Raw genomic sequence first — 24,347 nt, 5'->3', positions numbered from 1 at the left:
TTGGTGTGCGAACTAATTTTCTACCTTTTCATCAGGCAAAAGATGCCCGTGATCAATATTGAAGATCTGACAGAAAAGGACAAATTGAAAATGGAAGTTGACCAGCTGAAAAAAGAAGTGACACTGGAAAGAATGCTGGTAAACTGCTGCTTTCTTTTGAATTTTATTTTAAACTAGAGATATTGTAGGATTTACCAGATTAGGAACAATTGAAAGGATGCAGAATTTGCTACCTCAAAATATGCCTCTTTGACATAAGAATTATTTTAGGCTGATTATTTTTAAGATACACCAGATGCTGGAGAAGCTCTGAAAACCAAGCAGGAGTTACCCTTTTGTAAGAGATACTTATGTTTATAAGGGAAATCTCTATTTGTGAGGGTGTCTCCCTCTCTGTACCAGGAAGAGAATGACTAAATCTCTAGAAACTCTTATCAGTGGGAAAGGCAAAGGACTAAAATTTGCTTACCAGCCATACCATTGTTCTCTGTGCTTTGCCTGGGAACCTCTCATAAATGTCCCTCACCCCCTTCCCATCTTTCTTTTGTGTTTCCCTGGTGGTGGTTTTTAAGGAGTGTCCTGGGTCTTTTTGAGGAGTTTTTTAGTTTTCCTCGTTATCTCCTATGTATAGAGAAGATATATATGTTTTAAAATTTCTGTTTGTTTTTCTCCTGTTAATCTGCTCTTTTATTACAAAGGGTTCTCAGCCAAGAACCTAGAAAAGTAGAAGGAAAATTATTTTTCCTGCTCCACACCATTCACAGGAGAGACTCAATGTAGTTAAAAATAAAATTTTCAGCTAAAAATTCATCAGAAATTAAGAAAATTAATAATCATAATTGTCTCTTGAGGTAGAATCTATGTCAAAGGTTTAACAAACTCTTTGCCATGGGCCAAATCTAACCTTTAGCCTGTTTTTGTTTGATCATTAAACTAAAAATGTTTTTACATTTTTAGAGTTGTTTAAAAGGAAAAAAAGAAAAATAAAATATAGAATATGAGACAGAGACCATGTTATTGCTAAGCAATAAAATGAGGCAATATATATAGGCATTTTGTTTTTACCTTTCTAAACTGATAAACTTTTCTTTATTTAATACAATACTTTGATATTGTTCAAATACTTTTAGCCAAGACCTCACCCGCTCCAGCACTGTCACGGCCAGTAATGAATGAGTACATTCTATCCCTTCTTTGCAAATAAAAATGAGTTCAAGTAGAAGAACTCACTGGTTCCTCTTAAAAACATCTGACAGTTCTTGGAAATGATTACCAAGAGTTCTTTGTCATTGGAAGGAGAAGAAATGGCGAAGGAATAAATGTTTCTACCAAACAAACACTGACTGAAACTTGGGAAACATAGATAAGTATTTTAGATTTTTTTTTGTTTAGGAGAGTTAGTAGAAACAAAATTTCCTCCACCAGTGATAAAAGTATATTAAAAAAATTTTTTTTAATCTCATTTTATCTGGCCAAAGCAAAAAAGGGAGTTTGTATTATCTTCATACTTTGCTGAAAAGTCTTACTCCCAATAAAAATAGGAATTTTGGCTTCTTTTATGTTTATAATTGTCTCAAACTTCCTGTTCCCCTTTTCCATATAGGCAAAACATGTTTTGCTATAAAGATAAAATTTAAATTTATAAATAGCAAAAAAGCTAAGACCACATAACCACAAAAGTTTAAATCTTTAGAATTTGTGGAAAATAAAATATAACTTTGGGATAAAGGAGAGTTATTTTTTCTTCTTGAAACATCTAAAAAATTATTTTTATGATTTATATTCTCAGGATTGTTGTTTTGTGGGCAATTTGGTTATCTTCATGTGTTTATTATTTACTTGTGGCAAGTTCACCTGTTAATTTTTACCTTGGGTAAACATTATATATGTTACCATCTTTCAGGTTTTTGGGTTTCTTTTCCCTATTACTCAACATCTCCTTGCTCTGGGAAGTCAAACTAAATTAATCTCAGACTCTAGAACCGTATCTCTGCTATAGAATCTGGCTCCACAATCTTCTCCACATGTAACACTCATATAAGTTATCTAACTTACCTGTGCCTGTTTCCTCTTCTCTAAAACGGGCATAGTAACATCTAATGCAGAAGGCAATTGGGAGAAATAAATAGATAATATATATACAAAGCTCTAAGAACGATGTCTAGCACATAGCAAGTGCTTTGTACCATTATTTTTTAAAAATGTTATTAATATCTATGAACCGGACTGGTTCATAATATGTCTCAATTTATTTTGCTGTCAAGGCAGTATTATTATCAGAGTAAAACATCTCTTTGCATGCAGTCTCTAAAGCTGGTAGATAGATTTGCAATGACTAGAAGTCAATGTAATAGGCAAAGACAAAGATAATAATTGGAATAATAGCTAAAAATAGCTACCATTCAATTGAGCATATTTGTATGTAAGACACTTAATTCAGCCAGTGTTGCTCTTGCTATTTCAAGATGAAGCAACTAAACCTTAGATGAGCTATCTTAACTAAGACATAACTGGTCAGTGGGCAGAGCCAAAATTCAAACCTGGAGTGTCCTGAATCCACTGTTGATGTTTTCCACCATGTCATGTAATCCTGAATGAAACTATGCACACTGATATTTACATATGTATAGAATATACATTAATAGGCTCTGGCTGAGTCCCTTAAAATACTAAAGCCTGATTTTTCACTAAGTCATTACTATAATGGTATAGACGAGTGAGCAAGTATTTATTACTGAGCACCAACTAAATGCAGGCTCTGTTCTAGATGCCTGGGATACCTGTGTACAAATCAGCCAAAGGTCCCTGACCCTCTGGCGCTCACCTTCTAGTGCACTATCATAATCAATCACTGTAGTCGAGCTTAAAATAAAATTACATGTGTATACTACTGAGAATCCAGGAGTGGTGATAAGCCTGGAATTTAACAATTATTCATTCTCTGCCACCTTTACAGGTCACATTTTTGGAATGAGGAAAAAGATTTAATTAATGTTCCCTCTGGTGATATTCTTGACTTGTGTTGCCAGCTGTGTTTTGATCCCTGGATCCTGTCTCCGTTTAAGAAGCTGGAGGCAGTATCTACTGAGAACTCTTAGCTAGAGTGTGGCCAACTGTTTATCCTTTGCCTGGAGATATCCAGGAGGACAGGGGAGGGAACAGCTATTTTTTCTTTTCTCCTAGAAAGTACACATGCAGAAATCAGAATCACGTTAAAAATATAGAACACAAAAAATTATTATAATAAATACATTCTTGGATTCTGAAGTTTCTATATTAAACCAAATGAGTCATCTCTTTCTCCTTTCCTTTAAGGTATCCAAATGTTGTGAAGAAGTAAGGGATTACGTTGAAGAAAGATCTGGGGAGGATCCACTAGTAAAGGGTGTCCCTGAGGACAAAAATCCTTTCAAAGAGCTCAAAGGAGGCTGCGTGATTTCATAAGAAAAAAAAACAACCTTGGAATATCTTGAGCTTTAATGACAACATTAACTTTTGGTCATATGTAATAATACTATTGAGCATGTACATGAATTTTTAAATTTATAAATACAAACTTTAAATGAAAATTGGAATGTGATAATGCATGTCTGCTTTTTATTAAAGGATTTAGCACAGGATTTTAACACATAATTGATAATAAATATTGATTGGCCCCTTTCTCTAAGAATAATTGCTATGTTTTATGAACAAGTCTATATTATTTTGCTTGCCAGAATATAGTTAATATTTGATGTTTCTTCACTTCCCTTCCAACACTCATAATATTCTACCTGGAAATTTCATGGTTAGACTTATATTTTCCCCAACTTTTGTCTTACTTATAGATTAGGAAGTTTATTCTTTTAAATCATGGAAGACCTGCCTTAGCAAAATATGTGCTGTGAAGATTTTTGTTACCGGTGTTTTGTTTTGTTTCCTTTTCACTCTTAACTCCCAGTCAGTGGTGATGGTTTTAACATAACCTCTTCCTACATTCTTACTCATCTACTTGTCACCAATAATGTGAACTTTTCTCAGAATGCCAGCTGGATTAGGATTCAATCTATGGTCGCAGAGCACAATGGATTTAACCAACACCAGAATAAAGGTTCTGAGGAGCTAGAGAGTTCTGGCTTTGGCACTTTATTGCCTGACTTCAGACAAATGACTTAATGTTTCTAAATCTTAGTTTCTTTTACTGTAGAATCGGGATAATAATAACTCTGTTTCCTGTTTTGTGGGAATTAAACATTATATAAAGGTGATTATGGCACTTAGCATATTGCCTGGCACATAGTAAGGATCTTATAAGTATTAATTAGTATTATTACTGGGAAAGGAACTGTACAAAATATTGAGAATCATTTAATAAGACACATACTATTCTACCCCATCCCCATGATGATTCTTACCAGTACAGCCCTTTTTTTCTGTAGCAGTTTAAAGGCAAGATAGAAAAATAGTTACTACCTGTATTGTCCTGCTAATCAGTATCTTCCTGGCATCTTATCGAGTTTGTGTAAGCCAGATTTCACTATCTTTGTGCTAATAACCAGGAGATAACTTGCCTCTGCTTCTATAAGAAGTAACAAATGTTAGTTATCCCAACTTGAGAACTATTTTTGTTGTTAGTGTCTTCTTGTTGCTCTCTCACATTCACAGTACAAATTTTGGATATATTAGTGATTAGAAATGCTAATTGATTGTGATCCCTTTAAAAACAAAATAAGAGTTATCATCCCAAGTTTGGCTCCTGGCGCAGTGCCCTCCCACCCCGGCCAGAGTAAGTAAGTGCTCATAAAGATCTACTGACTCTTGTCTAATCCCTTGTCTAACCCCCATTTTGAGAAAATCAAGGCTCAGAAGTGAATTGGCAAATTTCTCAGGTCTGGACTCTGGATCTCTGGCTGAATGGTTAGCAACACACTCTACCACATACCAAATGTGCTTTGGGTTTTAAGGGGTTCCAAGACACACTACTGGAATCTCTTAGTTCTTTTTCCTCAGAAGCTGATTTCTCCCTGTTTAAAATTACAAAAACCCTCTCCAACCATCCCCAGCTCTTCCTATCTCCTTTTCCCACTCTATTTTCCTCCACAGTACCTATCGCCGTCTAGCGTAATACGTATTTTATTTGTTTGTTTGTTTGATTGTGGTCTGTCTCCAGGGGTTTTCCACGTGCAATTTAGTGTTTATTAAGTGTTCCATATATCATTTTGTTTCTGATTAGGAAAAAATTACAAAATCTTGGCTATGGAATTTAATAACATGTGTAGTCTTGACCAACATCCCTAGCTTTCATCTAACAACTGGAAATAGATTTTGGAGTCAGACAATTCTGTCTTTTTTTTTTTTTTTAACACCTACAGCACCTGGTCTTTCTAGGTGGTCTCCGATCCAAGTACTAACCAGGCCTCACCCTGCTTAGCTTCCAAGATCAGACAAGATAGGGGACGTTCAGGGTGGTATGGCTGTAGACTAGACAATTCTGAATTAAAACCCTGGTTCTTCTACTTTCTAGTTGAGGATTTTGGATAAGTAATTTCAACTCTTTAAACCTCAGTTTTTTTCATGTATAAATGGAGGATTAGGATGAACTAGTATATGAATATTTAAAATCACTTAGATCAAAGATGAGCATATAGAAGAAAACCTAATACATGTCCTCTACTATTATAAGCCTTGTAGACTTCCTATAGTCAAAAAACTTAAGTATTAAAAAATCCCTGACATGAAACCTCATCTTCCCACCTTCTGGAGAATAGTCAGACTGATTTCTTCACCTGAAATGTCCCTTCACTTCATCTCGTTTCAGCTTTTTGAAATCCCACTCCTCTTCTGAGGCTCACTAAAAACAATCTCTTCTGTCCCTCATTCCATCCCGAGAATTTTGTCTATCTCTTAAACATTACTTTGCTTTCTCTTATTATAATTTGTATGGCTGTCTTACTCTCAATGGTATATTGTAAATTTCCTAAGCCAAAAGTTTTGTTCATCTTTGAAACTGCCATTACAACTAATGAATTGTCTTAATAAGTGTTTAATTGACTTAATAAGTGTTTAATTCAATTAAAAGCAGACGAGGACAGCACTTTCTATATTGGATAATTCAGAATTCTTATTGGTTTATTAATTAAATCAACAGTAGGCTACAATTCCTTTTGCTTAAAAATATAGCTTGTCTGCAGAATTTTGAGTAAGATAAAAATCATAGGAAGGAAGTATAGAGAAAGATGATCCATGAAGAAGGAAATGAAATCATGACTGTCCCACAGCCTATACAACTACAGGTGGCAGTGAGTGACTCTGTTTTTCCTCCCAGAAGTTATTTCAGGACCACAGATTACTAGGGTAAATGGAATGAGGTAAAAACTACGGGGAAACAAAAAAATATGCCAGGCATAACCTTAGCATTTGGCTCTTCAACAAAACTTTCTGATATCATTAGTGAGAATGGATAAAGTATACAAACTATATCATTTGAGATGCATGCACTTTGAGGGTGTTTGGTATACATAGGTGACTTGAAACTTTAGCAAGAAAAAAACCTCACGGTTATTTTCATTTGGATTAATTTGATTTTAGCTACATTTCAAGACAAGGCTAATATCAAACTTTCTAAATTCTTAAAAGAATGTATTAACATGAGGAAAATAATGAACTGAGTAATGAGAATGACCAATTAGATGTGATGGAAGTAAAAGTCTTTTATGAACAGATTTGATAAATCATTTCGATATCATGAATTATTAGTTGTTGAGTAAACCAGAGAATCAGGTATATATAGGTCACCTTGTGACTTCACATTAACTCCATCAAAAAAGGAATCTTATGCACATAGTTACATAGAATGGGGGAGTTCGTGAAAGTTTCCACATTGTAATAAATTGAACCAGATATAAAATGAAACAAGAGTACATGAGATGTGTGTTAAATATTTTCCTTAAAGAAATCATTATTTAAATGGCCTAAACAGTCACCGTTTATTTTATAAATTTTATAGAAGCAGAATTTGGGAAGTAACTTAGTTTATTTACACCAACAAAATAAAGATAGGGAGAATCCATGTCTTGCAAAAATCACTAGATAAAATAAAACCAGAATCCTGGTCTTTTTTGAGTTCGTGTTAGTATTAAATCAACTCCAATATGACTGCTCTCAAAATTTTCTTAGAGTTTTCTTTATAGAGATTTTTAATAACATATTAATAAATCAAGGAAAATTGTCAAAGAATTGTTTTTTCTTGTTTTATATGCTAAGGTAAATATTCATGATCTTTGCTTTCTATACTTTAAAAGTGAAAATAACCACATGGTTAATTTTATTTTTATTAAGCAGATTTCTTTTTTTTTTATTTTTAAAATGTAACCAATGTTTTATAATTTTTTTTCAGTTACAGTTGACATACAATATTATATTAATTTCAGGTGTACAACATAGTGATTAGCTATTTTTATAACTTAAAAAGTGATTACCTTGATAAGGCTAACACCCATCTGACACCATATATAGTTATTACAATATTATTGACTATTTCCTATGCTATACTTTACATCCTGTGACTGTTTTTATAACTGTCAATTTCTTTAAAACATTTGTCAAAAGACAGTGGGATAATAAAAGTTAACTTCTCATTACACATCATTTTCACTGCAGAATAATTTCTACATGTACTATTTTGCATAATAACTTTTATTATAGGTAGTATATAAAATATATGTAAAAAGCTAACAGTACATTTGGATACAATTGATATGGATTTTTAAATTTGTTTATCTGAAAAGTTTTGTTGATAAAATATTTCTGCAAGAATATATGAGTGATTGCTTACCACAGTTGCTCTCTAGGCAGTAAATGCCAAGCTTAGGGATAGTGGACTATGTGTGTGTGTGTGCGTGTGTGTGTGTGCTGTGTTTTCATTTTATCATTTAAAACCAAACGAGAACAAAACATTTTTCAGAATGCTGTGTGATCATGAGATTTTAGCATTTCCCAATTCATTTTAGTTTAATCAATTTACTTAATATAATATTAGCACATGTATTATATATTAAGAATAAAATCTAAAAAAAAGTAGACTTATGTATTTCACCTCTAATCTCATAATACTGTGCAAGAAGTTAAGGAACCATTATGGATTTATAAATATTTTTCACTGCATGCAACTAGATGATTTCACAGGGGAGAAATTTCTAGACCAAAATAATTCTATTTTTATGATTTGGAATATCTCACATTAATTTATTTAACCAACTTATTTAATTTGAATGCTGAGCTTATTTAATTTAGGCCCCATTAAGTACTTTCACTAACTCACTTAAGCTATTTTTAACCAACCTTGTAAATTTAAGCTATTGGGAATCAAAAAAAAATTCATGGGTTCTAGAGACAGATGTGAGATTTTGTCTCGGTTCGCCGCTTATGAACAGAGAAAACAGCAGCTGATCCAGCTTCTCAGAGTCTGGGAAATCCGGGAACGCGTGTTATTTCTAATCCTGAAGAAGAACCTCCTAAACAGTTTTCTTTGTGAAAGTGATCTATCAGATGTAGATACATAAATACAATGAGAATCTAAATATACCTTAGCTAATTCGCCCCTCCCTTGCCCCACCACATTTTTCACAATTCAGAAAACCAAAATCCAGAAAAAAGTGACTTTTCCAGTGATGGCCAGTGTCAGAGTGGACTAGAACCCAGGAGTACTCATCAAGTAGCTCATTGTTTTTTGACAAACGGAACCTCTGCTTACAAAACGGAAAGTGACTATGGGTATCTAAGGCCAAGTATCCTGAAATATTGAGCGAACGCCTCCACTCTTAACTTAAATTTGACTCTATAGGCAGTAGGTAAGCCCAGGAGAGAAAGAGAAACATCTCACTGCTTGGAGAATGTTTCTTAAATTTATGCTTTATTTTTCTCCTAGGCTTTTAAGCATCATTAACAGGGCTTTAGTTTATAGGAAAAGGGACAGTTTACACGGCACGTAAACATTTTCACATCAGACACTTTTCCTGGCTTTACAAAGTGACAGCTAGATGAATATTGCTTTCCAGAAAATGGAGAAACCAATGCTACATGAATCCACTGCCTTCATGCAAACAAGGTGCTCCAGCCAGGAATTCAGAATCCTTGGTATCAGGTGTCACCCAAACTTTGGCAGATGGGGAGTGGAGAAAATCTGGTAATGTTAAGATTCCTGCTCTGTCTTCTCTAGTATCATCGCTTATTGGCCAATGATGAAAAGAAACTACGCTGAAAAAACTACAAACTCTGCTGTTGAGGATGTAGATGACTGTTTAATGCCAGAAAATGGCCCCGCAAATTGTAAGCAATATTCACATCCCAATCCCTTTTAATCCCCAAATGTGTAACTCCTTCCCAGGCATTTAACACACTGGATGGATAGACATAAACAGATGTGGTGGATGTTTCTGAGATCTCAGCTCAGTTTCATTTTCCTCTTGGGATTTAAGCGTCCGCAGTTCCCACAATAATCGTATATAATTGGGGGAAAGTTACGTGCTGTATATTTTTGAAACTCTTGGAAAGGTGAAGGGCCGTTATTTCCTGCGGTGCTGTGTCCTCCTTTTCTTGCTTTACAAACAAAACCCGGATATGACTTGGGAACGAAAAAAAAAAAAAAAGAACAAAAAGTAAAACTTTTGTTGTTTCTCTGGGAAAGTAGGCTAATGCAACCCTAACCCGTGGGTTCCAGCCCAGGCCGGTCCCCCGCGGGTGTGGTGGGGTCGGGAGCCAGGCCTCGGGCCAACGTCCCCACCGGAGACCCGGCAGCGCGAAGCTTTTCAAGGTCCTTGGGACGCCTATCGAACTGAAAACTCATCCCAGGATCCCTGAGACTGGCCTTTCGGGGCTGTGGAGACCTGAGAAGGGAGAAGGAGAGAGAGAGAGAGAGACCAGGGTTTTAAGATTTTAGGCCGCTGGGCAGCTGGCGTGAGGGGACTGGCCGGAGGCAGCTGACCCCTCGGGGCGCTGGGACCACCGCGCAGGAAGGCGGTCCCGTCAGGCGCCGGCGGGCGGGCGGGGTGTGCTGGCACAGCAGTTATTTGGGGAGGCGCCCTGGTTTGCAAGCACTACCAGCCGCTCCTCTTGCAGAGCTGTCCCCAAGCCCAATTCTGGGGTGAAGATGCCGGCCCTTCACATCGAAGATTTGCCAGAAAAGGAAAAGCTGAAGATGGAGGTTGAGCAGCTTCGCAAAGAAGTGAAGTTGCAGAGACAACAGGTAAATTGGCTGTCCCAGAATACTTCTTCCTCTGAAATGTACGAGTCACCTTTTCCTGGTTTGTTACAGCAAAACAAATAGTTTTTTGTTCTTGTTTTGTTTTGTTTTGTTTTGCGCCTTTCCTTGCAGTAGGGCTTCTTCTTGAAGTGGTGCCTGGGAACTGCCACTTGGTGTGGGGAAATCATAGGAGGTGGAGGAGAGAGCAGGGATCAGATGAGCAAAGCCAAGTGTCTGAACATCTGAGGAGCCTACAATTGGAGAAACAGACAAGAAATTTTGCCTGCTGTTAGTTGGTTGTAAAAACTCAAGCAGTAGGGAAAAGACAGATGGTTACTTAGTTCCTTGACATTTTTAATTGTGAGAAAGAATGGTATTTGAAAAGTTTTTCTAAAAATCACAATTTAAAATCTGAGATAACCTAGTTTTCAATTTCGCCAGGGCTTTCCAACAGTAAGCAATGAGCAGTCCATTGGGACTTGGAAGCAAAACATTAGAATTGCTATCTTTAGTTATTAGTTATTCTCATCCCTTTATAATTTCCAGTTTATGTTTTATTAAGTAAGCTTAATGAACTAATACAGTAGTATCTGTATTTACTTATAAATTATTATACATATACTGAGGTGCATATGAAAATTCTTTTTAGTGATCATGATGAAAAATTTTTATACATTTCCGAACTGAATTACAAATTCAGTGCAAATATATGCCCATGTTCGGAAGTCTCCAGTGAAATTCGTTGGAGAGTTTGTAATTTTTACTTCAATTTCTTACTGGTATTAGGGGCCTTCATTTCTTTCTTTCTTCCCTCAATCAGGCAACCTGCAATAGGAGAAATAGGTTTTTGGATAGATGTCTTTTTTTTTTTTAAGGTAAAAGATCTAGTCCTTTCTCCTTAGCAAGAAATATTTAAACTGATTTATTCCTCTATAGTTTAATTACAAAAAAAAATTAAGAAAAACAATGGAAATTAAGCAGGCATGGTAAATATGCTCACTTAACCTTCCTATTCCAGAGATAGTAAATCTGTTCATGACAAGAATCTTGCACATTTTGAGCGATGTTTGGAAGATGCAGGCTTTTTGCGTTTTACTCTTTACATATTGCTTTCTCAAATTTAACCTTTCACTTCCAAATTCCTACTTTTCCTAAATTTTGGAGTACAAAGTCCTTTCTATCCATGTTATCCATGTTGAGAGTTTTTGTATCTTTAAAAATACTTCTGTGTTTAAGCGAGGAAGGAGTTATGGGACCCAAAAAATAAGCTCATTTCTTGAAACTTTAAGGGACCCATTTTGTGTATGGCAAAGCCCACAGTACTGCATGTGTTGGCCACAGTGAACCTTCAAGGTTACATATTAAAGTTCCATATACTGAATATACTGAAGTGAAATTAGTGTTTGCAAAGTTGGAATATCTTAATATCTGGTATCAGTTTGCAGAAGGTATAGGAGAAAAAAGAGACAAGTGTGTTCTAGTAATTTAAAACTTCAAATTAGAAATTGGGCAGGACCTGGATGCAGCTGACTGTGTGGAAATTAAGGTATCATTCATTAGCAGGTCCTCCCTGCCAGCTCCCCAGCCTCCCCGTCTAGGACACACCCTGCTGGATCAGCTTTCCAACTTCAGAAACTCCAGTGTATGTCAAAAGGAGAGAAAATTTCAGAGATAGCCTTGAGAAATAGAGGGAGAGGCATCAAGTCCTAATAATAATATTCAAACATATTTTATGATGCACTTTGAGTTATAAAACATTAGTGCTGCAAACACTATGGCTCTTAGAGATCATTCAATCCTCATACTTGTAGGGATAAACAACCTGAATTCCAAGGAGGCTAACTAGCTCCTTGTTTACGACCCCAGAGATCATGATAGGGCAGTTACTAAAACACAAATCTTCTGATGCTGGGTCCATTATTCTGTCAGTCAGTTGTCTGTGTCTGAGCCCTGTGTTCTGCTCAGGCCAAGGACACAAAATTCACAGGCTGAATTCTGGCTCCAGGCTGAGTTCTGGCCCCAGCTAATTGTCGTTCAAACATATCCTCTTCATCACAGAAGGAAATGCATCAGAGGAATACTTATTCCCTTTGGAGGTTACAGATCTTTTTGGAAACCTGATGAAGAAATCTAAGAACAGATACAATTTAGAGGAACTTGAATCTTATTCATAAATTTCTTTGTGGCCACAGACCCCATGTTCAGGATACCTGCATCATCACTTCTGAGAATTCAGTTAAAGTGCACAAACTACGAGTATCAGCAAGAGTGGAGAGCAGGTGTTACCTGAGAGAATGGTACTTTAAAAGGTTTTATTTTGCCACATTTCAAGCCAGATAACTGCACCACCTTGTTTTAAATTTTAGGTCAGTGACCTCCACAATGGTGTGCAACGAATCTTTGGGGTGTGGGAATAAAATACTAAAATTTCTATTTTGGATTAATTCTAAATTTCATTTTAAAAATAGTTTCCAGGTTACATTTTATAATTACGCATAATGTATTAACATAGTAATATCTGCACTTATTTATAAGTAATCATTATATACATTTTATGATACACAGGCAAACGTGTTTTAGTGGTCACCATTAAAACAAGTCGAAGATTACTAATCTAGATTATAAACTCAGTGGTAACATTTGCCTAGTTTTCAGAAGTCTCCATTGGAATTTGCTGGAGCTTCTATAATTTTTACTTCGAATTTCTTACTAGTAATGCAGGCCTTCATTAAGACACAAATCCTCTTTTTTTTTTTTTTTTGAAGAAACTATTTAATCCTTTCTCCATTGCAGATAAAGTTTAAAATGAAATTATACATACACGAGAGTCTTAGATTAGCATAATAAGCCTTGTAAGTCTTTTATTATGATCACTGCCCACAAGCAACTAACAGGAAGGAATTCTGAGTGGTGACTCGGCAACGGGCAGCCATTCAGAGTCAGACTTTCTCCAGGGCTTCTTTCATTTTGTGAAATTGCAGAACATGGCACATACCCATAATAAGTGAGAATTTTGGCAGGACACACCCCAAAGCATTTGGAAATTTACTACTGCAATTTTTCATTAGCATGGAAAATTGAGAGCAAGATCTGTTTTAGTTCCTCAAATATTAGGGACATGTCATTTCTGTGTTTTAGCAGAGGAAGGAAATCACATGAGACACAATGGAATTGCTTGGGATGGTCTATTTAATACAGTGAATTGCTTGGGATGGTCTATTTAATACAGTGACTTTCAAACTTTTGACCCTGATCATAGCGAGAAATACATTTTCCATAGATTGTACCATTCATTATATCATATATGATCTGTGCTACACTCTAATTTTTATTCTCTTCTATTTTTATTTTTTAGAATTATTATTATTATTTTATTTATTTATTTTTTTAGGCGAGGTAACCCTTGGTTGACCTCACAGATTGCAAGGACCTTGTCAGCTTACAATCCCTTATTTTTTTTATTTTTTATGCCTACAGCATCTGGTCTTCCTAGGTGGTCTCCTATCCAAGAATTAACCAGGCCCGATCCTGCTTAGCTTCTGAGATCAGACAGGATCAGGCACATTCAGGGTGGCATGGCTGTAGACAGAATTATTTTTTAATTATATTTTAGAATTATTTTTATTCTCTTCTGTTTCATTTTTTAAAATGCTGATTGTACCCAATTACATTAACTTCACTAAAAGGTGGTGACAACGTTTGAACAATCTTAACTCATTCTTTGTTTTTATTTTCTTAAGGTCTCTAAATGTTCTGAAGAAATAAAGAACTACATCGAAGAACGTTCTGGAGAGGATCCTCTTGTGAAAGGAATTCCAGAAGACAAGAATCCCTTTAAAGAAAAAGGCAGCTGCATTATTTCATAAATAACTTGGGGCGAAACTTCATCTTCAATGGAAGAACTAGCTTGTTTTAGTTTTCTGAAATAAATTCGACACGCCTTTTAAAGAAGGAAAAACTAAATGTAAAGGGGACTTTCATAAGCACTTATATAGATATGATTTTGTATAAAAGCTATTTGCTTCTCATCTTTGCTCACTACCCACCCTTTTTAAGAGGGCAGAGAGTATCAAATGTACAGTTATGAATATAAGGACATTACTTGTGCATGACTCACCTCTTTCAGTATATTGCTTGATGCCTCAAATAAAGTTTTATCTCTGGAAAATGAGTGTTGGCAATTTAAGAAGGGTTTCTTTTTTTGCATTCACTTTTATATTTCTCCCCATAACCTTTTGAGTGTTTGGAACACATACCAAAAGATTGAGTGGTTTGATAGATCAGGTCTCCAATCCAGCTCTCTCTGCTTCAAACCTCTCAGGAGATTTACAGTGCCGAGTTCTGACTTCTGGAATTTTTTTCGATCTAACATTAACTATTGGGGAACTGAGTGAGTAAAAATCTCTGATGCTGACAGGAGACAAATGATTTGAGTCTGTAACCAGGCCAAACCACGCCTACATTAGCACTTTCCCAGTTTATCATCACAGATTTTGTTCAAAGTGTTCCAGCCTTGGTGGCCTTGGGAAAGGAGCGGGTTGGGGATGAGGAAGAGCACTTCCCAGGCCAGCTCTGTCTGTTCTCCAGGGAGCTGTATCTCCCACGTGATTCCCAGGTCTTGGGAGTGGTGACCCTCCAGTTCTGTGGCATTGCAGACACTTGGCTCTGCACCCACTCCTGCTAGCCTTTTCCAGCAGGCCTGGACAAGTATGCATCTCTCTTTTTTAAATTCTTTTTTTTTTTAAGATTACTATTTTTTTTTTTAAATTTATTTGTTAGTTATAGTTAGCTTACAATATTATATTAGTTTTGATGCAGGCCAAGACAAATCACCCCAGGTGAGGACTTAAGTCTGCATTGAGAGAGAAGAGGGTCTTTGAAGGAACCCAGGAAAGCAAGCACATGCCAGAGTTAGAGACAAAAGGAAAGTTTATTAGGTAAGGAATATTGCTCTGTAGACAGAGTGTAGTCTCCTCTCAGAGACAGAGAATGAGCCCCCGAGCGTTTAAGGAATTGGGTTTATATGTGATTCTTAAGTTTCTATGAATTGCAGTTTAAAGACTGTTTTCCCGTTTTTCTTTGATAGTATGAGTATGCAGCAAGAAGGGCATGCTAGTAATCTCAGTCTTTGTTCTATGGGTTCCCCAAGGTCTGGCCTACGGAATGAATGGGTCAGTTTCTGTTGTGTAGAGTACGATTTAAACACTTTTCCTGTTTTCCTTTTGTTGTACAGATAAGTAGTTTCTTAGTAATCCTAGCAGAAATCGTTTCCTATAGTCTGGCAGGAACACGTTGTAGGCTTTGAGTGAAACCTGGTTTAACATTTAGTCAATTTATATCACACATCTTCTCTATGTCAGTTTCAGGTATACAATATAGGGATTAGACACTTTTATACCTTATGAAGTGTAGTTCCCACCTCACACCATACACAGTTATTATAATATTATCGACTATATTCTCTATGCTGTACTTTATAAATCCAATACTTTTTATAACTGGCAATTTGTATATCTTAAACAATTTCATCTTTTTCTCCCATGCCCCTCAACCCCTCTTCTATTTGAGGACCATCAAAATGTTCTCTGTATCTATGAGTCCGTTTCTGTTTTGTTTGTTAATTTATTTTGTTTTTTAGATTCCACATATAAGTGAAATCATACACTCTGTCTTATTTCACTTAGCATAATACTCTCTAGGTCCATCCATGTTGTCACAAATGCAAGCATGCTTCTTTTCCTTCTCTTCCAAAGGGACTAGTTAATATTCTGCCCATTTCTAAAATTAGGATACTTTTTATCTCATTGATTTGTAGGAACTCTTCATATATTCTGGCCATTCACTTTTTGTCAGTGACAGGTGTGGCCAATACTTTCTCTTCCTCCCTGGGGTAAATTTCCACAGCAGGATCACTGTTGTGAAAAGCTGCAGCCATTTTAGCCCTTGAATGCCACACACTAGAGTATGTGGCCTGCTCCGGCCTTCTACTATGGTAACTGTAGCTTGGGGCTCAAAGGAAGGAAACTTTATTTTTCTGTTTTTTTTTTTTTTTTTGGATGCAAATTGCTCCACGTTTGAACCAGAAGTAAGACAAAGACCTTACAGGTTAACTTTAGCTCAATGGGCTTACTAACTTGCCCTGAAATTTTACACTTGGAAGAAGAAGCCCAGGTTTCTCCTTAATTAGATCTCTTCTCCTGCTTAGATGCATAGGTATACTTTATCAAGCCAGAGTGGTGCCTGTGACCTCCAGCAGCTTTCTAAAGTATATCTGCACCCTCACTCCAAAATTGCTTTCCTTTCTATCTCTACCAAAGAGGATACTCAGCTTTTGAAACAGTAGGTTACAGCAAACCAAGAGCAGAGACTATTTCCTTCAGTTTCCTGCCTTGTTCCAAGTACTGATGTCAATTGGAATTACTGAGAGCCCAAGGATAATTTTAGCTCAAAGCATCTTCTACTCCAAGGCAAGGTTTAAGAACAGCAAGGTAAGTAATTTTTTTCCAGTAGCCATAGAACAATTTGTATTTGGGATGTGTTGTTACTACTAGTCATTTAACATTTAAGGTGGCATGGGATTTTAGTAACTTGGTATATTCTAAGTTTTATTTTAATAAGCTGTTTTATTTCTTTCAAGTCATAAAGTTTTCTGTTGTGCAAGAAAGCAAATATCAATTCTGGGTCTTGGTAAAGTAGATTAAATCATGTGTTTCCTTCATGGAGGGCCAAGTGAGTACAATCTAAGTGTGTGTTTATCCATTCATCTATGAAAGAACACTTAGATTGTTCCCATCTCTTGGCTATTGTAAATAATGCTGCAATGAACACGGGGGTGCATATATCTTTTAGAATTAGTTTTTCATTTTCTCCTAATAAATACTCAGAAGTGGAATTGCTGAGTCATATGGTAGTTCTAATCTTAATTTTTTGAGGAAACTCCATACTGTTTTCCATAATGGCTGCACCAATTTATGTTCCCTCCAACAATGCGCCACAGTTCTCTTTTCTCCAAATTCTTATTAATACTAGTTATTTCTTGTCTTTTTAATAATAGTCATTCTAACAGGTGTGAGGTGATATTTCATTGTGGTCTTAATTTGCATTTCCCTAATGATTAGTGATGCTGAGTACCTTTTCATGTACCTATTTGCAACTGTTTTTATTTGTTTACAGAAACATTGAAAAGTTATATAGGAAACTAATAAAAATTGCTACCTGTTAGGGTGAATGTTAGGTATAGCCAAGTGGAAAAGAATGAGATTGAGACTACTCATTGTATACTTTTCTATAAAGTTCTTATTTTGGGCACTGCGAATGTATTATATTATTTAAAAAGTAAAATTAATAAAATACAATCAAAATTCATGTTGCTATGTTTAGGCTCTGGAGAGTAAGTATATTTTGGTATTAATGTCCTGTGAATAAGAAATGTTTGTATAGTCAACATGATTTGACTAGTAGTATATTTTGATCTATTAAGCTTATACTACCAAGTAAGACAAAGCTATTGAGTCAGTAATAGTTATATTCCACACTTATCTTCTCTGAGTCTTAGAAGGATGATAGTCAAGGAGAAATAAGCCCCTATTTCTAATATAACAGTCCAGGAGAGTAGGGACTAATGAGAAGATATCTTTGATTTAATAGAGAGGAGTGGGATGGTCACAGAAGGAAAGTGCTGTGAGAGCTCTCGGTTAGGATGAACCCCAATGTCCTATTCGGTGCATTGGGCCGTCCTAACCAGGAAAGACCAGGATATCATCAGCACCTTTTTCATCTGAGCTGCATTCAGTCTGAAGGGGTGAATCCATAGACCATTAAAAAAACCATGTGCCAGTTTTGGGAGAATGTAAGACTCATTGATGCCATTCTTCTTTTTCCTTTTGGTTCATACACACATTAAATGATGACCTCCTATTCTTTAAAAAAGAAAAGAAAAAACTGATATTAAAGAGTGCATAATTTCATTGGACATGAAAATTGAACCCAAAGTTATTGTGCAAAAGTTATACTTAAAATTGAGAAAAAAGGTTCTTGTAAAATTCCATAGTCATGAAAAATAATTCACATTTACACATATATAAATATATACATATGCATTTATCTATTCAACAGTAAAAATCTTTGGAGTCCCTCTATGTACTAGGCACTGGTTTAGGCCTAAAGGATATAATGGTAAATTAGACAAGGTCCTTAACATCATGGAATTTACAGAAATTATAATTAATCAGATATTAGTGGAAATTACAGGGTATATTATGATGTATAAAAGTTAGGAAAAATAGGAAAGTGTTTCTTGTATTTTTTAATGATGATGCTGATGATAAATGATAATGGTGATGGTGATGATAGCTTATACATATGAAGTGCTTAATATTTGGCACTGGAGTAAGCTTTTTACATAGATTGTATCTTTTAACTCTCACAAGTACCTTATGTATTGGTAAATATTTCACACAAAGTCATATAGATAGTGTAATCGGCAAAACAGAGAATGTGCCTTAAATATTATGCAACACTACCTCTCTCTTACAAACCAATACATACGCAAAGTGAAAAGAACTATTAGCCCATTTCTGAGTGGCTTTTGGCATAGGTATAGACAGCTACGATAGCCTCAGAAATTTTTAACTCTGGGGTATGACATCGAATTTTATGGTAGCTTATTTTAGTTGCTTTTATTTGTTTGTTTGTTGGTTGGTTGATTTTCTGTAATCTCAGCCTAATACAATATTAACTTATACAAAGTGTGTAAATTTTGCTTTCTTAATAAAGATTATATCACAGCTCTAAATTATTATAACACTGACAAACTCTAGTTATATATCAAAGAGCTTTTGCTTATTTGCTGAATAATGTAATCACTCAGTTTAATATCAGAATTTATTTAATAGAAGCTGCTTGAATGATGGGAGAGGGCCTAAAAGAAATAAATCAGACTCTGTAAGGACTTCTTTGAAAATACCAAATTAATTGACTGTCAGTCAGCCCTAGAGAATTGCCTACAGGTATCGAAAAATCTTTTCTAAGAAGTGATCAGACTCAATATAAAAATTTGTATGTTTTCTGTAATAAAGGTTGCTATAGGATTTGCTTGTGTCAGCTCAGTCTTTTCTTAAGCCAACCTGAGGCAGATGTTGTTAATGACCTACTTCACAGAGTTAGTTCAGGAATTAATGGACTTGATTATCTAGGCTAGAAGTAGAGCTCCTTAAATCCTCATGTATTGGCATTGATCAGTATTTATCAGTAAACAACTGCAAATCCCTTTTGGAAGTAATCAAATGAGCTGTAAATATATAAAAAATATGTCTATTCTCCAGAATGGGTGTGTTCACTAAACTTTCACAGTTCCATTTAGTACTGTGTAGGGAAGAAAGGAAAGGGAGTTGGTCTTGCCTTGTTGAGTGTTTTGAAATAGTATTAAAAGCTGTATGTGTTTCAGTCTAAGAGAGAAAGAATGAAGAGGAAAGAAACATATAAACCTATATTCAATAATTTGAAAACAATCTGAAAACTCTGATAAATATTGATATAATTCACTAAAGACTTAAAACAATTCAAAGGCCATTATTGCTAAATGTTCTCCCTTTATAACTAAAGTTATATGTTAATAATGAACATCAAACATGGATATGCATGATCTTTAATTACCAATATCCAGACTTGCTTTTTCTCTTTGTTTTTTTTTTTAATTAATCTTTGAAAGATTATATGCAATTGGGTTTTCAACTGATTCTTATTTACATATGTTATTTTAATATAGAAGCAGATATGAGGTAGAATAAATGAATATTTATTAATATTTGAGTTTTTCAATTTGAGGCAGGAAGTAATTTAGACATTTAAAAACTATTTGTTTTAATATGATTTGGCAAATGGATAAGGACCTGTACACATGACAGTCTGTGGATAAGTTCAGCCAATATTTTCCCTGCATTCTAGGAATTGGCAGTCACAACGAATGGTAATGACATTTATCGAGTTCAATTAATTAAACCAATTTTAGGTACAAAGTGAAAGTGGATTAAGTGTTTGAAAAAAATGGGGTAATAAGTGAATGATTTGAGTAAAACTAAGACATTTTCTACCTTATGGGGGGGAACACTTCATGGAAGGAGACACAGTAGTTTATGTAAAGGAAAAGAATTTGTAAAATATTAAACTAAGAGGGGAAATTTTCACTCATTAAGAGCAGCTTGGCAGACCAAGAAAGTTTTTATCAAATTTATATAACAAGAGTTAAAGGACCCTATAGTTAAAGGGGTATACTATCGTTGGTAAAAAGTCTTTTAAATGCTTTTTTTAGCTGTTGTGGGTAATAGACTATCCCAAATTCAATGATTTGGAACAGTGCATTTATTACTGCTTTTGAGTCTACCAGTCAGTATATCTAGGCTTGACTCTACTGAGCTTGGCTGGTTTCACTGATTTTTCTCCAGTCTCCTGATGGATTAGCTGGGAGCTTCCTGATTAGCTGGGTGTTGGTTAGGAGTTGACTGGGGCAAAGTTGGCGACTGCATTATATGTTTTTCATCCTTTAACTGACTTATCTGGACTTATTGTCATAGCCTGGCAGGATTCTAAGAGAGTGGAAGCATAAAATGGATCTGCAGGCCTGGGAATGATGAGCACGCCATCACTTCCTCTACACTCAATGGTGCAAAGCAAGACACATGATTCAAAGAGAAGGAAAACAGACATCCCCTCTTGAGTGAGGGAGCTACAAAGTCACATGGCAAAGGGCATAGATAAACAAAGAAGGGTGAAAAATTGGGGACATTTTGCAATCCATCCACTTCATTGGATGAGGCTGATAATCTCAACCTTGGGCAGGAAGCCAGCAGGAATAACCCCCAGATAAGTGAGAAAAGAAGTTGCATTAGGATAAACCAGAAGACTTTGATTCTAAAGGCAAACCATGGGGATGGTCAGGGCACATACTCAGACAGTAATTCAAAAAGGTGGGAGGGAAAGATGAGAAATTTGTCATGATGAGAATGCAGTATCAAAACAAATTTAAGAGAGTTTCAGTAACTTGACAAGCCCTCACAGCTAGTTTGGCAAAGCCGAACTGCACCTCGGAGAAAAGGAGCAGTCTCTTGAAAATTAATTTCTAACTCAGTGTATAGACACCTCAATTTCTGGAAAGCAGAAGACTGCAGGTTCTGATTATGTCCTTTTCACATCTTATAAAATAGAACAAGTTCCTGCAACTGGGTAACCTCTTTATGCAGAAGGACTCATTTTTAATAGAGCCAAACTCCTTGAAATCACAAGCTTTTATTTCTATTCCCAACACTGGTCAGTCAGTCTGGTGAGGGTAAAGGCTATAATAAGTCAATTCTGCCAATATTTCAGAAACTGATAATATTGTGCTGCTTCTAGCTCACCCTCTGGGACAGGCTGCATTTCTTTCTAGTCTTTTCTAATACTCAGTCTTAGATGGCTGTGGTGTGAGAGATGTCCAGAGAATTTGGATTTGCTATTTAACTTATTCCTCACCTCCCAAATTACTCTTGTTTTAATTCCTCTGAACTTTCTGTCTGAGTTTGGATTTTAGAGTGACTCCTATCGATATTTCTTTGCCTGTATGTCTGTGTTGGAATTTTTTTTCTTGGCATAATACATTTCGCTTTCTCCTTCATCTCAATCAGTATTTCTCAGGCTTCTGATTTCTTTTACTACGTCAAACGTTTCTCACATAATTCCTCATACTTTGCTATAGTTGAACAAGTGCAGCTTATCTGGGAGGAAAGGAGTTTGCGAACACTTTTTGATTGATGAGTAACACAATCACAAGTTTGAGGGCACACATATCGTGAACTTAAAGTGTTATATAGCCTCGGTGCCATTCATTGACTTGTTAGCTAACCCAGGTAATATAGAATTTTTTATCCTTTTTAGATAGATATTTCCCCAAATGGCAGATATTTCCCAAAACAATACTAGAGGGTCTCCTTCAAAAAGTTTACTTGGGAGCCTGAAATCTAAAATTTGTGTCATTATCATGCATTTGTATAAATTAAAAAAAAAAAATGGGAGTAAGGTTATGTATTTGTCATAAATTGGAAGGGATATAAGGCAATATTATAAATGTATTTTGCTGAGGTCATAAATCATAATGATACACTAGATCAGGGGTCCTTGAACTTTTTCTATAAAGAGCCAGATAGTAAATATTTTAGCCTTTGCAGGCTGTACTATGTCTGTAGTGGCTACTTCATCATGAAAGCAGCCACAGACAATAAAATACATTAATGAATGGATATAGATGTGTTCCAAAAAAACGATTTTTATAGAAACAAACAGCAGGCTGGATTTGGCCCACGGGGCCTTGCTCTAGATCAGTATTTGCCAAACTGCCTATTAGGACCCATTAGTGGTCAATATATTGGAATGTTACCAATATTTTTATAAAGTCAAATCAAATAAACTAAAATATCAGAATATATTCCATATAGTAAAAGGGTATCTTTTTTATAAAACCTACATATGTTCAAGTCAATATGTAAAATTTATTTTTTGTAGGTTTCAGTCAATTAAAGTTTAAAGGCTGCTGGTCTAGTGTTAGAGCTAGAAGTCCAACTTTTGATAGAATATAGTAAAGAATTTGCAGACATACAGATGGCCAATAGACATATGAAAAGCTGCTCAACATCACCAGTCATCAGAGAAATGCAAATTAAAACCACAATGAGATATCACCTCACGCCTGTCAGAATGGCCATCATCAATAAATCAACAAAAAACAAGTGTTAGCGTGGATGTGGAGAAAAGGGAACCCTCGTGCACTGTTGGAATTGCAAATTGGTGCAGCCACTATAGAAAAATAGTATAGAGGTTCCTCAAAAAATTAAAAATACAACTACCTTATGACCCAGCAATTCCACTTCTGGGTATTTATCAGAAGAAATCCAAAATACTAATTAGAAAAGATAGAAACACCCCTACATTTGTTGCAGCATTATTTACGACAGCCAAGATATGGAAGCAACCAAGTGTCCATCGATAGACAAAATTGGATAAAGCAGATGTGGTACATACATACAATGGAATATTACTTGGCCATAACAAAGAATGAAATCTTACCCTTTGCAACAACATGGGTAGACCTGGAAGGTATTGTGGCAAGTAAAATAAAAAAGCCAAACAGAGAAAGACAAACACCATATCAGTTCACTTATAGGTGAAACCTAAAGAATAAAATAAACAAAGGAAACAGAAATAGACTTATAGATATGGAAAATAAACTGATAGTTTTCATATGGGAGAAGGTTTGGGGGCCTGGGTGAAAAAAGTGAATAGATTAAGAAGTACAAGTTGATAGTTACAAAGTAGTCAAGGGGATGTAAAGCACGGCATAGGGAATATAGTCAATAATATTATAATAACTATGTATAGTGCCAGGTGGGATCATTTCATAAATTATATAATTATCTAACTACTACATTGTACACCTGAAACTAATATAAAATAACGTTAAATGTCAACCGTAATTGAAAATAAATAAATAAATTTTTAAAAATCTCAATCTTGAAAATAAACAGTATATTTAAGGAAAATGAGATATATTTTAGCCTATAGCGATGAATTAAAGTTATATCCAAATCCAAAAAAAAAAGGAATTTAACTTTGTCCAAAGAGAAGTCCGGCCTTCCCTTATCTACCTCTGAGAGGCGATCTCTAAGAACTTTGAATGCCCTTTCTAATTAGTATGTCTTTCTTCACCTGGGGACTTTGGGCCATGCCAGAAAGTATAACACAGTGACTTGTGGTAAGTCTGTGAGTTGTGTGGTATCAATTTGATCTCTACAGAGGCTGGAGACAGGCCAGCTATGTGGGCGGTTGAGCATGAAGCCCCAGTAAATTCTCTGGTTAGCAAGTCTTCAGTGAGTTTCCCTGCTTGGCAAAACTCCATGCATATGGTCACACATTGTTTCCGAGAGAGTGGTGTTGTCCATGATTCCACTGGGAGAGGGCCATTGAAAACCGCGTCCTTGGAAGTTTCCTGGACTCAGCCCAATGCATCACTTCCCTTGGCTGATTTTAATCTGTCTCATTTAGCTGTAACAGACTGTAACAGTGAGTATAACAGCTTTCAGTGAGTTCAACAAGTCATTCTATA

At 35.6% G+C, this 24,347-nt stretch overlaps 2 protein-coding genes and 2 pseudogenes across 2 annotated transcripts; 2 read left to right on the top strand and 2 right to left on the bottom strand.

Moving 5' to 3' along the window:
* Positions 1-42: 42 nt before the first annotated feature.
* Positions 43-3,521, top strand: GNGT1 (G protein subunit gamma transducin 1). The gene is made up of 2 exons (XM_011363577.2): positions 43-138; positions 3,316-3,521. Exons 1-2 carry the CDS (start codon positions 43-45, stop codon positions 3,442-3,444), a joined length of 225 nt encoding a protein of 74 aa, XP_011361879.1. The 3' UTR covers positions 3,445-3,521.
* Positions 3,522-5,342: 1,821 nt separating this feature from the next.
* On the bottom strand, positions 5,343-5,461 carry LOC111743036 (annotated as a pseudogene).
* A 4,547-nt stretch (positions 5,462-10,008) lies between these two features.
* Positions 10,009-14,390, top strand: GNG11 (G protein subunit gamma 11). The gene is made up of 2 exons (XM_011363565.2): positions 10,009-10,222; positions 13,960-14,390. Exons 1-2 carry the CDS (start codon positions 10,127-10,129, stop codon positions 14,083-14,085), a joined length of 222 nt encoding a protein of 73 aa, XP_011361867.1. The 5' UTR covers positions 10,009-10,126; the 3' UTR covers positions 14,086-14,390.
* Positions 13,688-13,806, bottom strand: LOC111742932 (annotated as a pseudogene).
* Positions 14,391-24,347: the final 9,957 nt, after the last annotated feature.

The sequence above is a fragment of the Pteropus vampyrus genome, unplaced genomic scaffold (assembly GCF_000151845.1).
Source record: "Pteropus vampyrus isolate Shadow unplaced genomic scaffold, Pvam_2.0 Scaffold4, whole genome shotgun sequence".
Lineage (NCBI taxonomy): Eukaryota > Metazoa > Chordata > Mammalia > Chiroptera > Pteropodidae > Pteropus > Pteropus vampyrus.
Note: the sequence above shows the minus strand (reverse complement) of the source record. Positions and strands in the feature narration are given on the sequence as shown.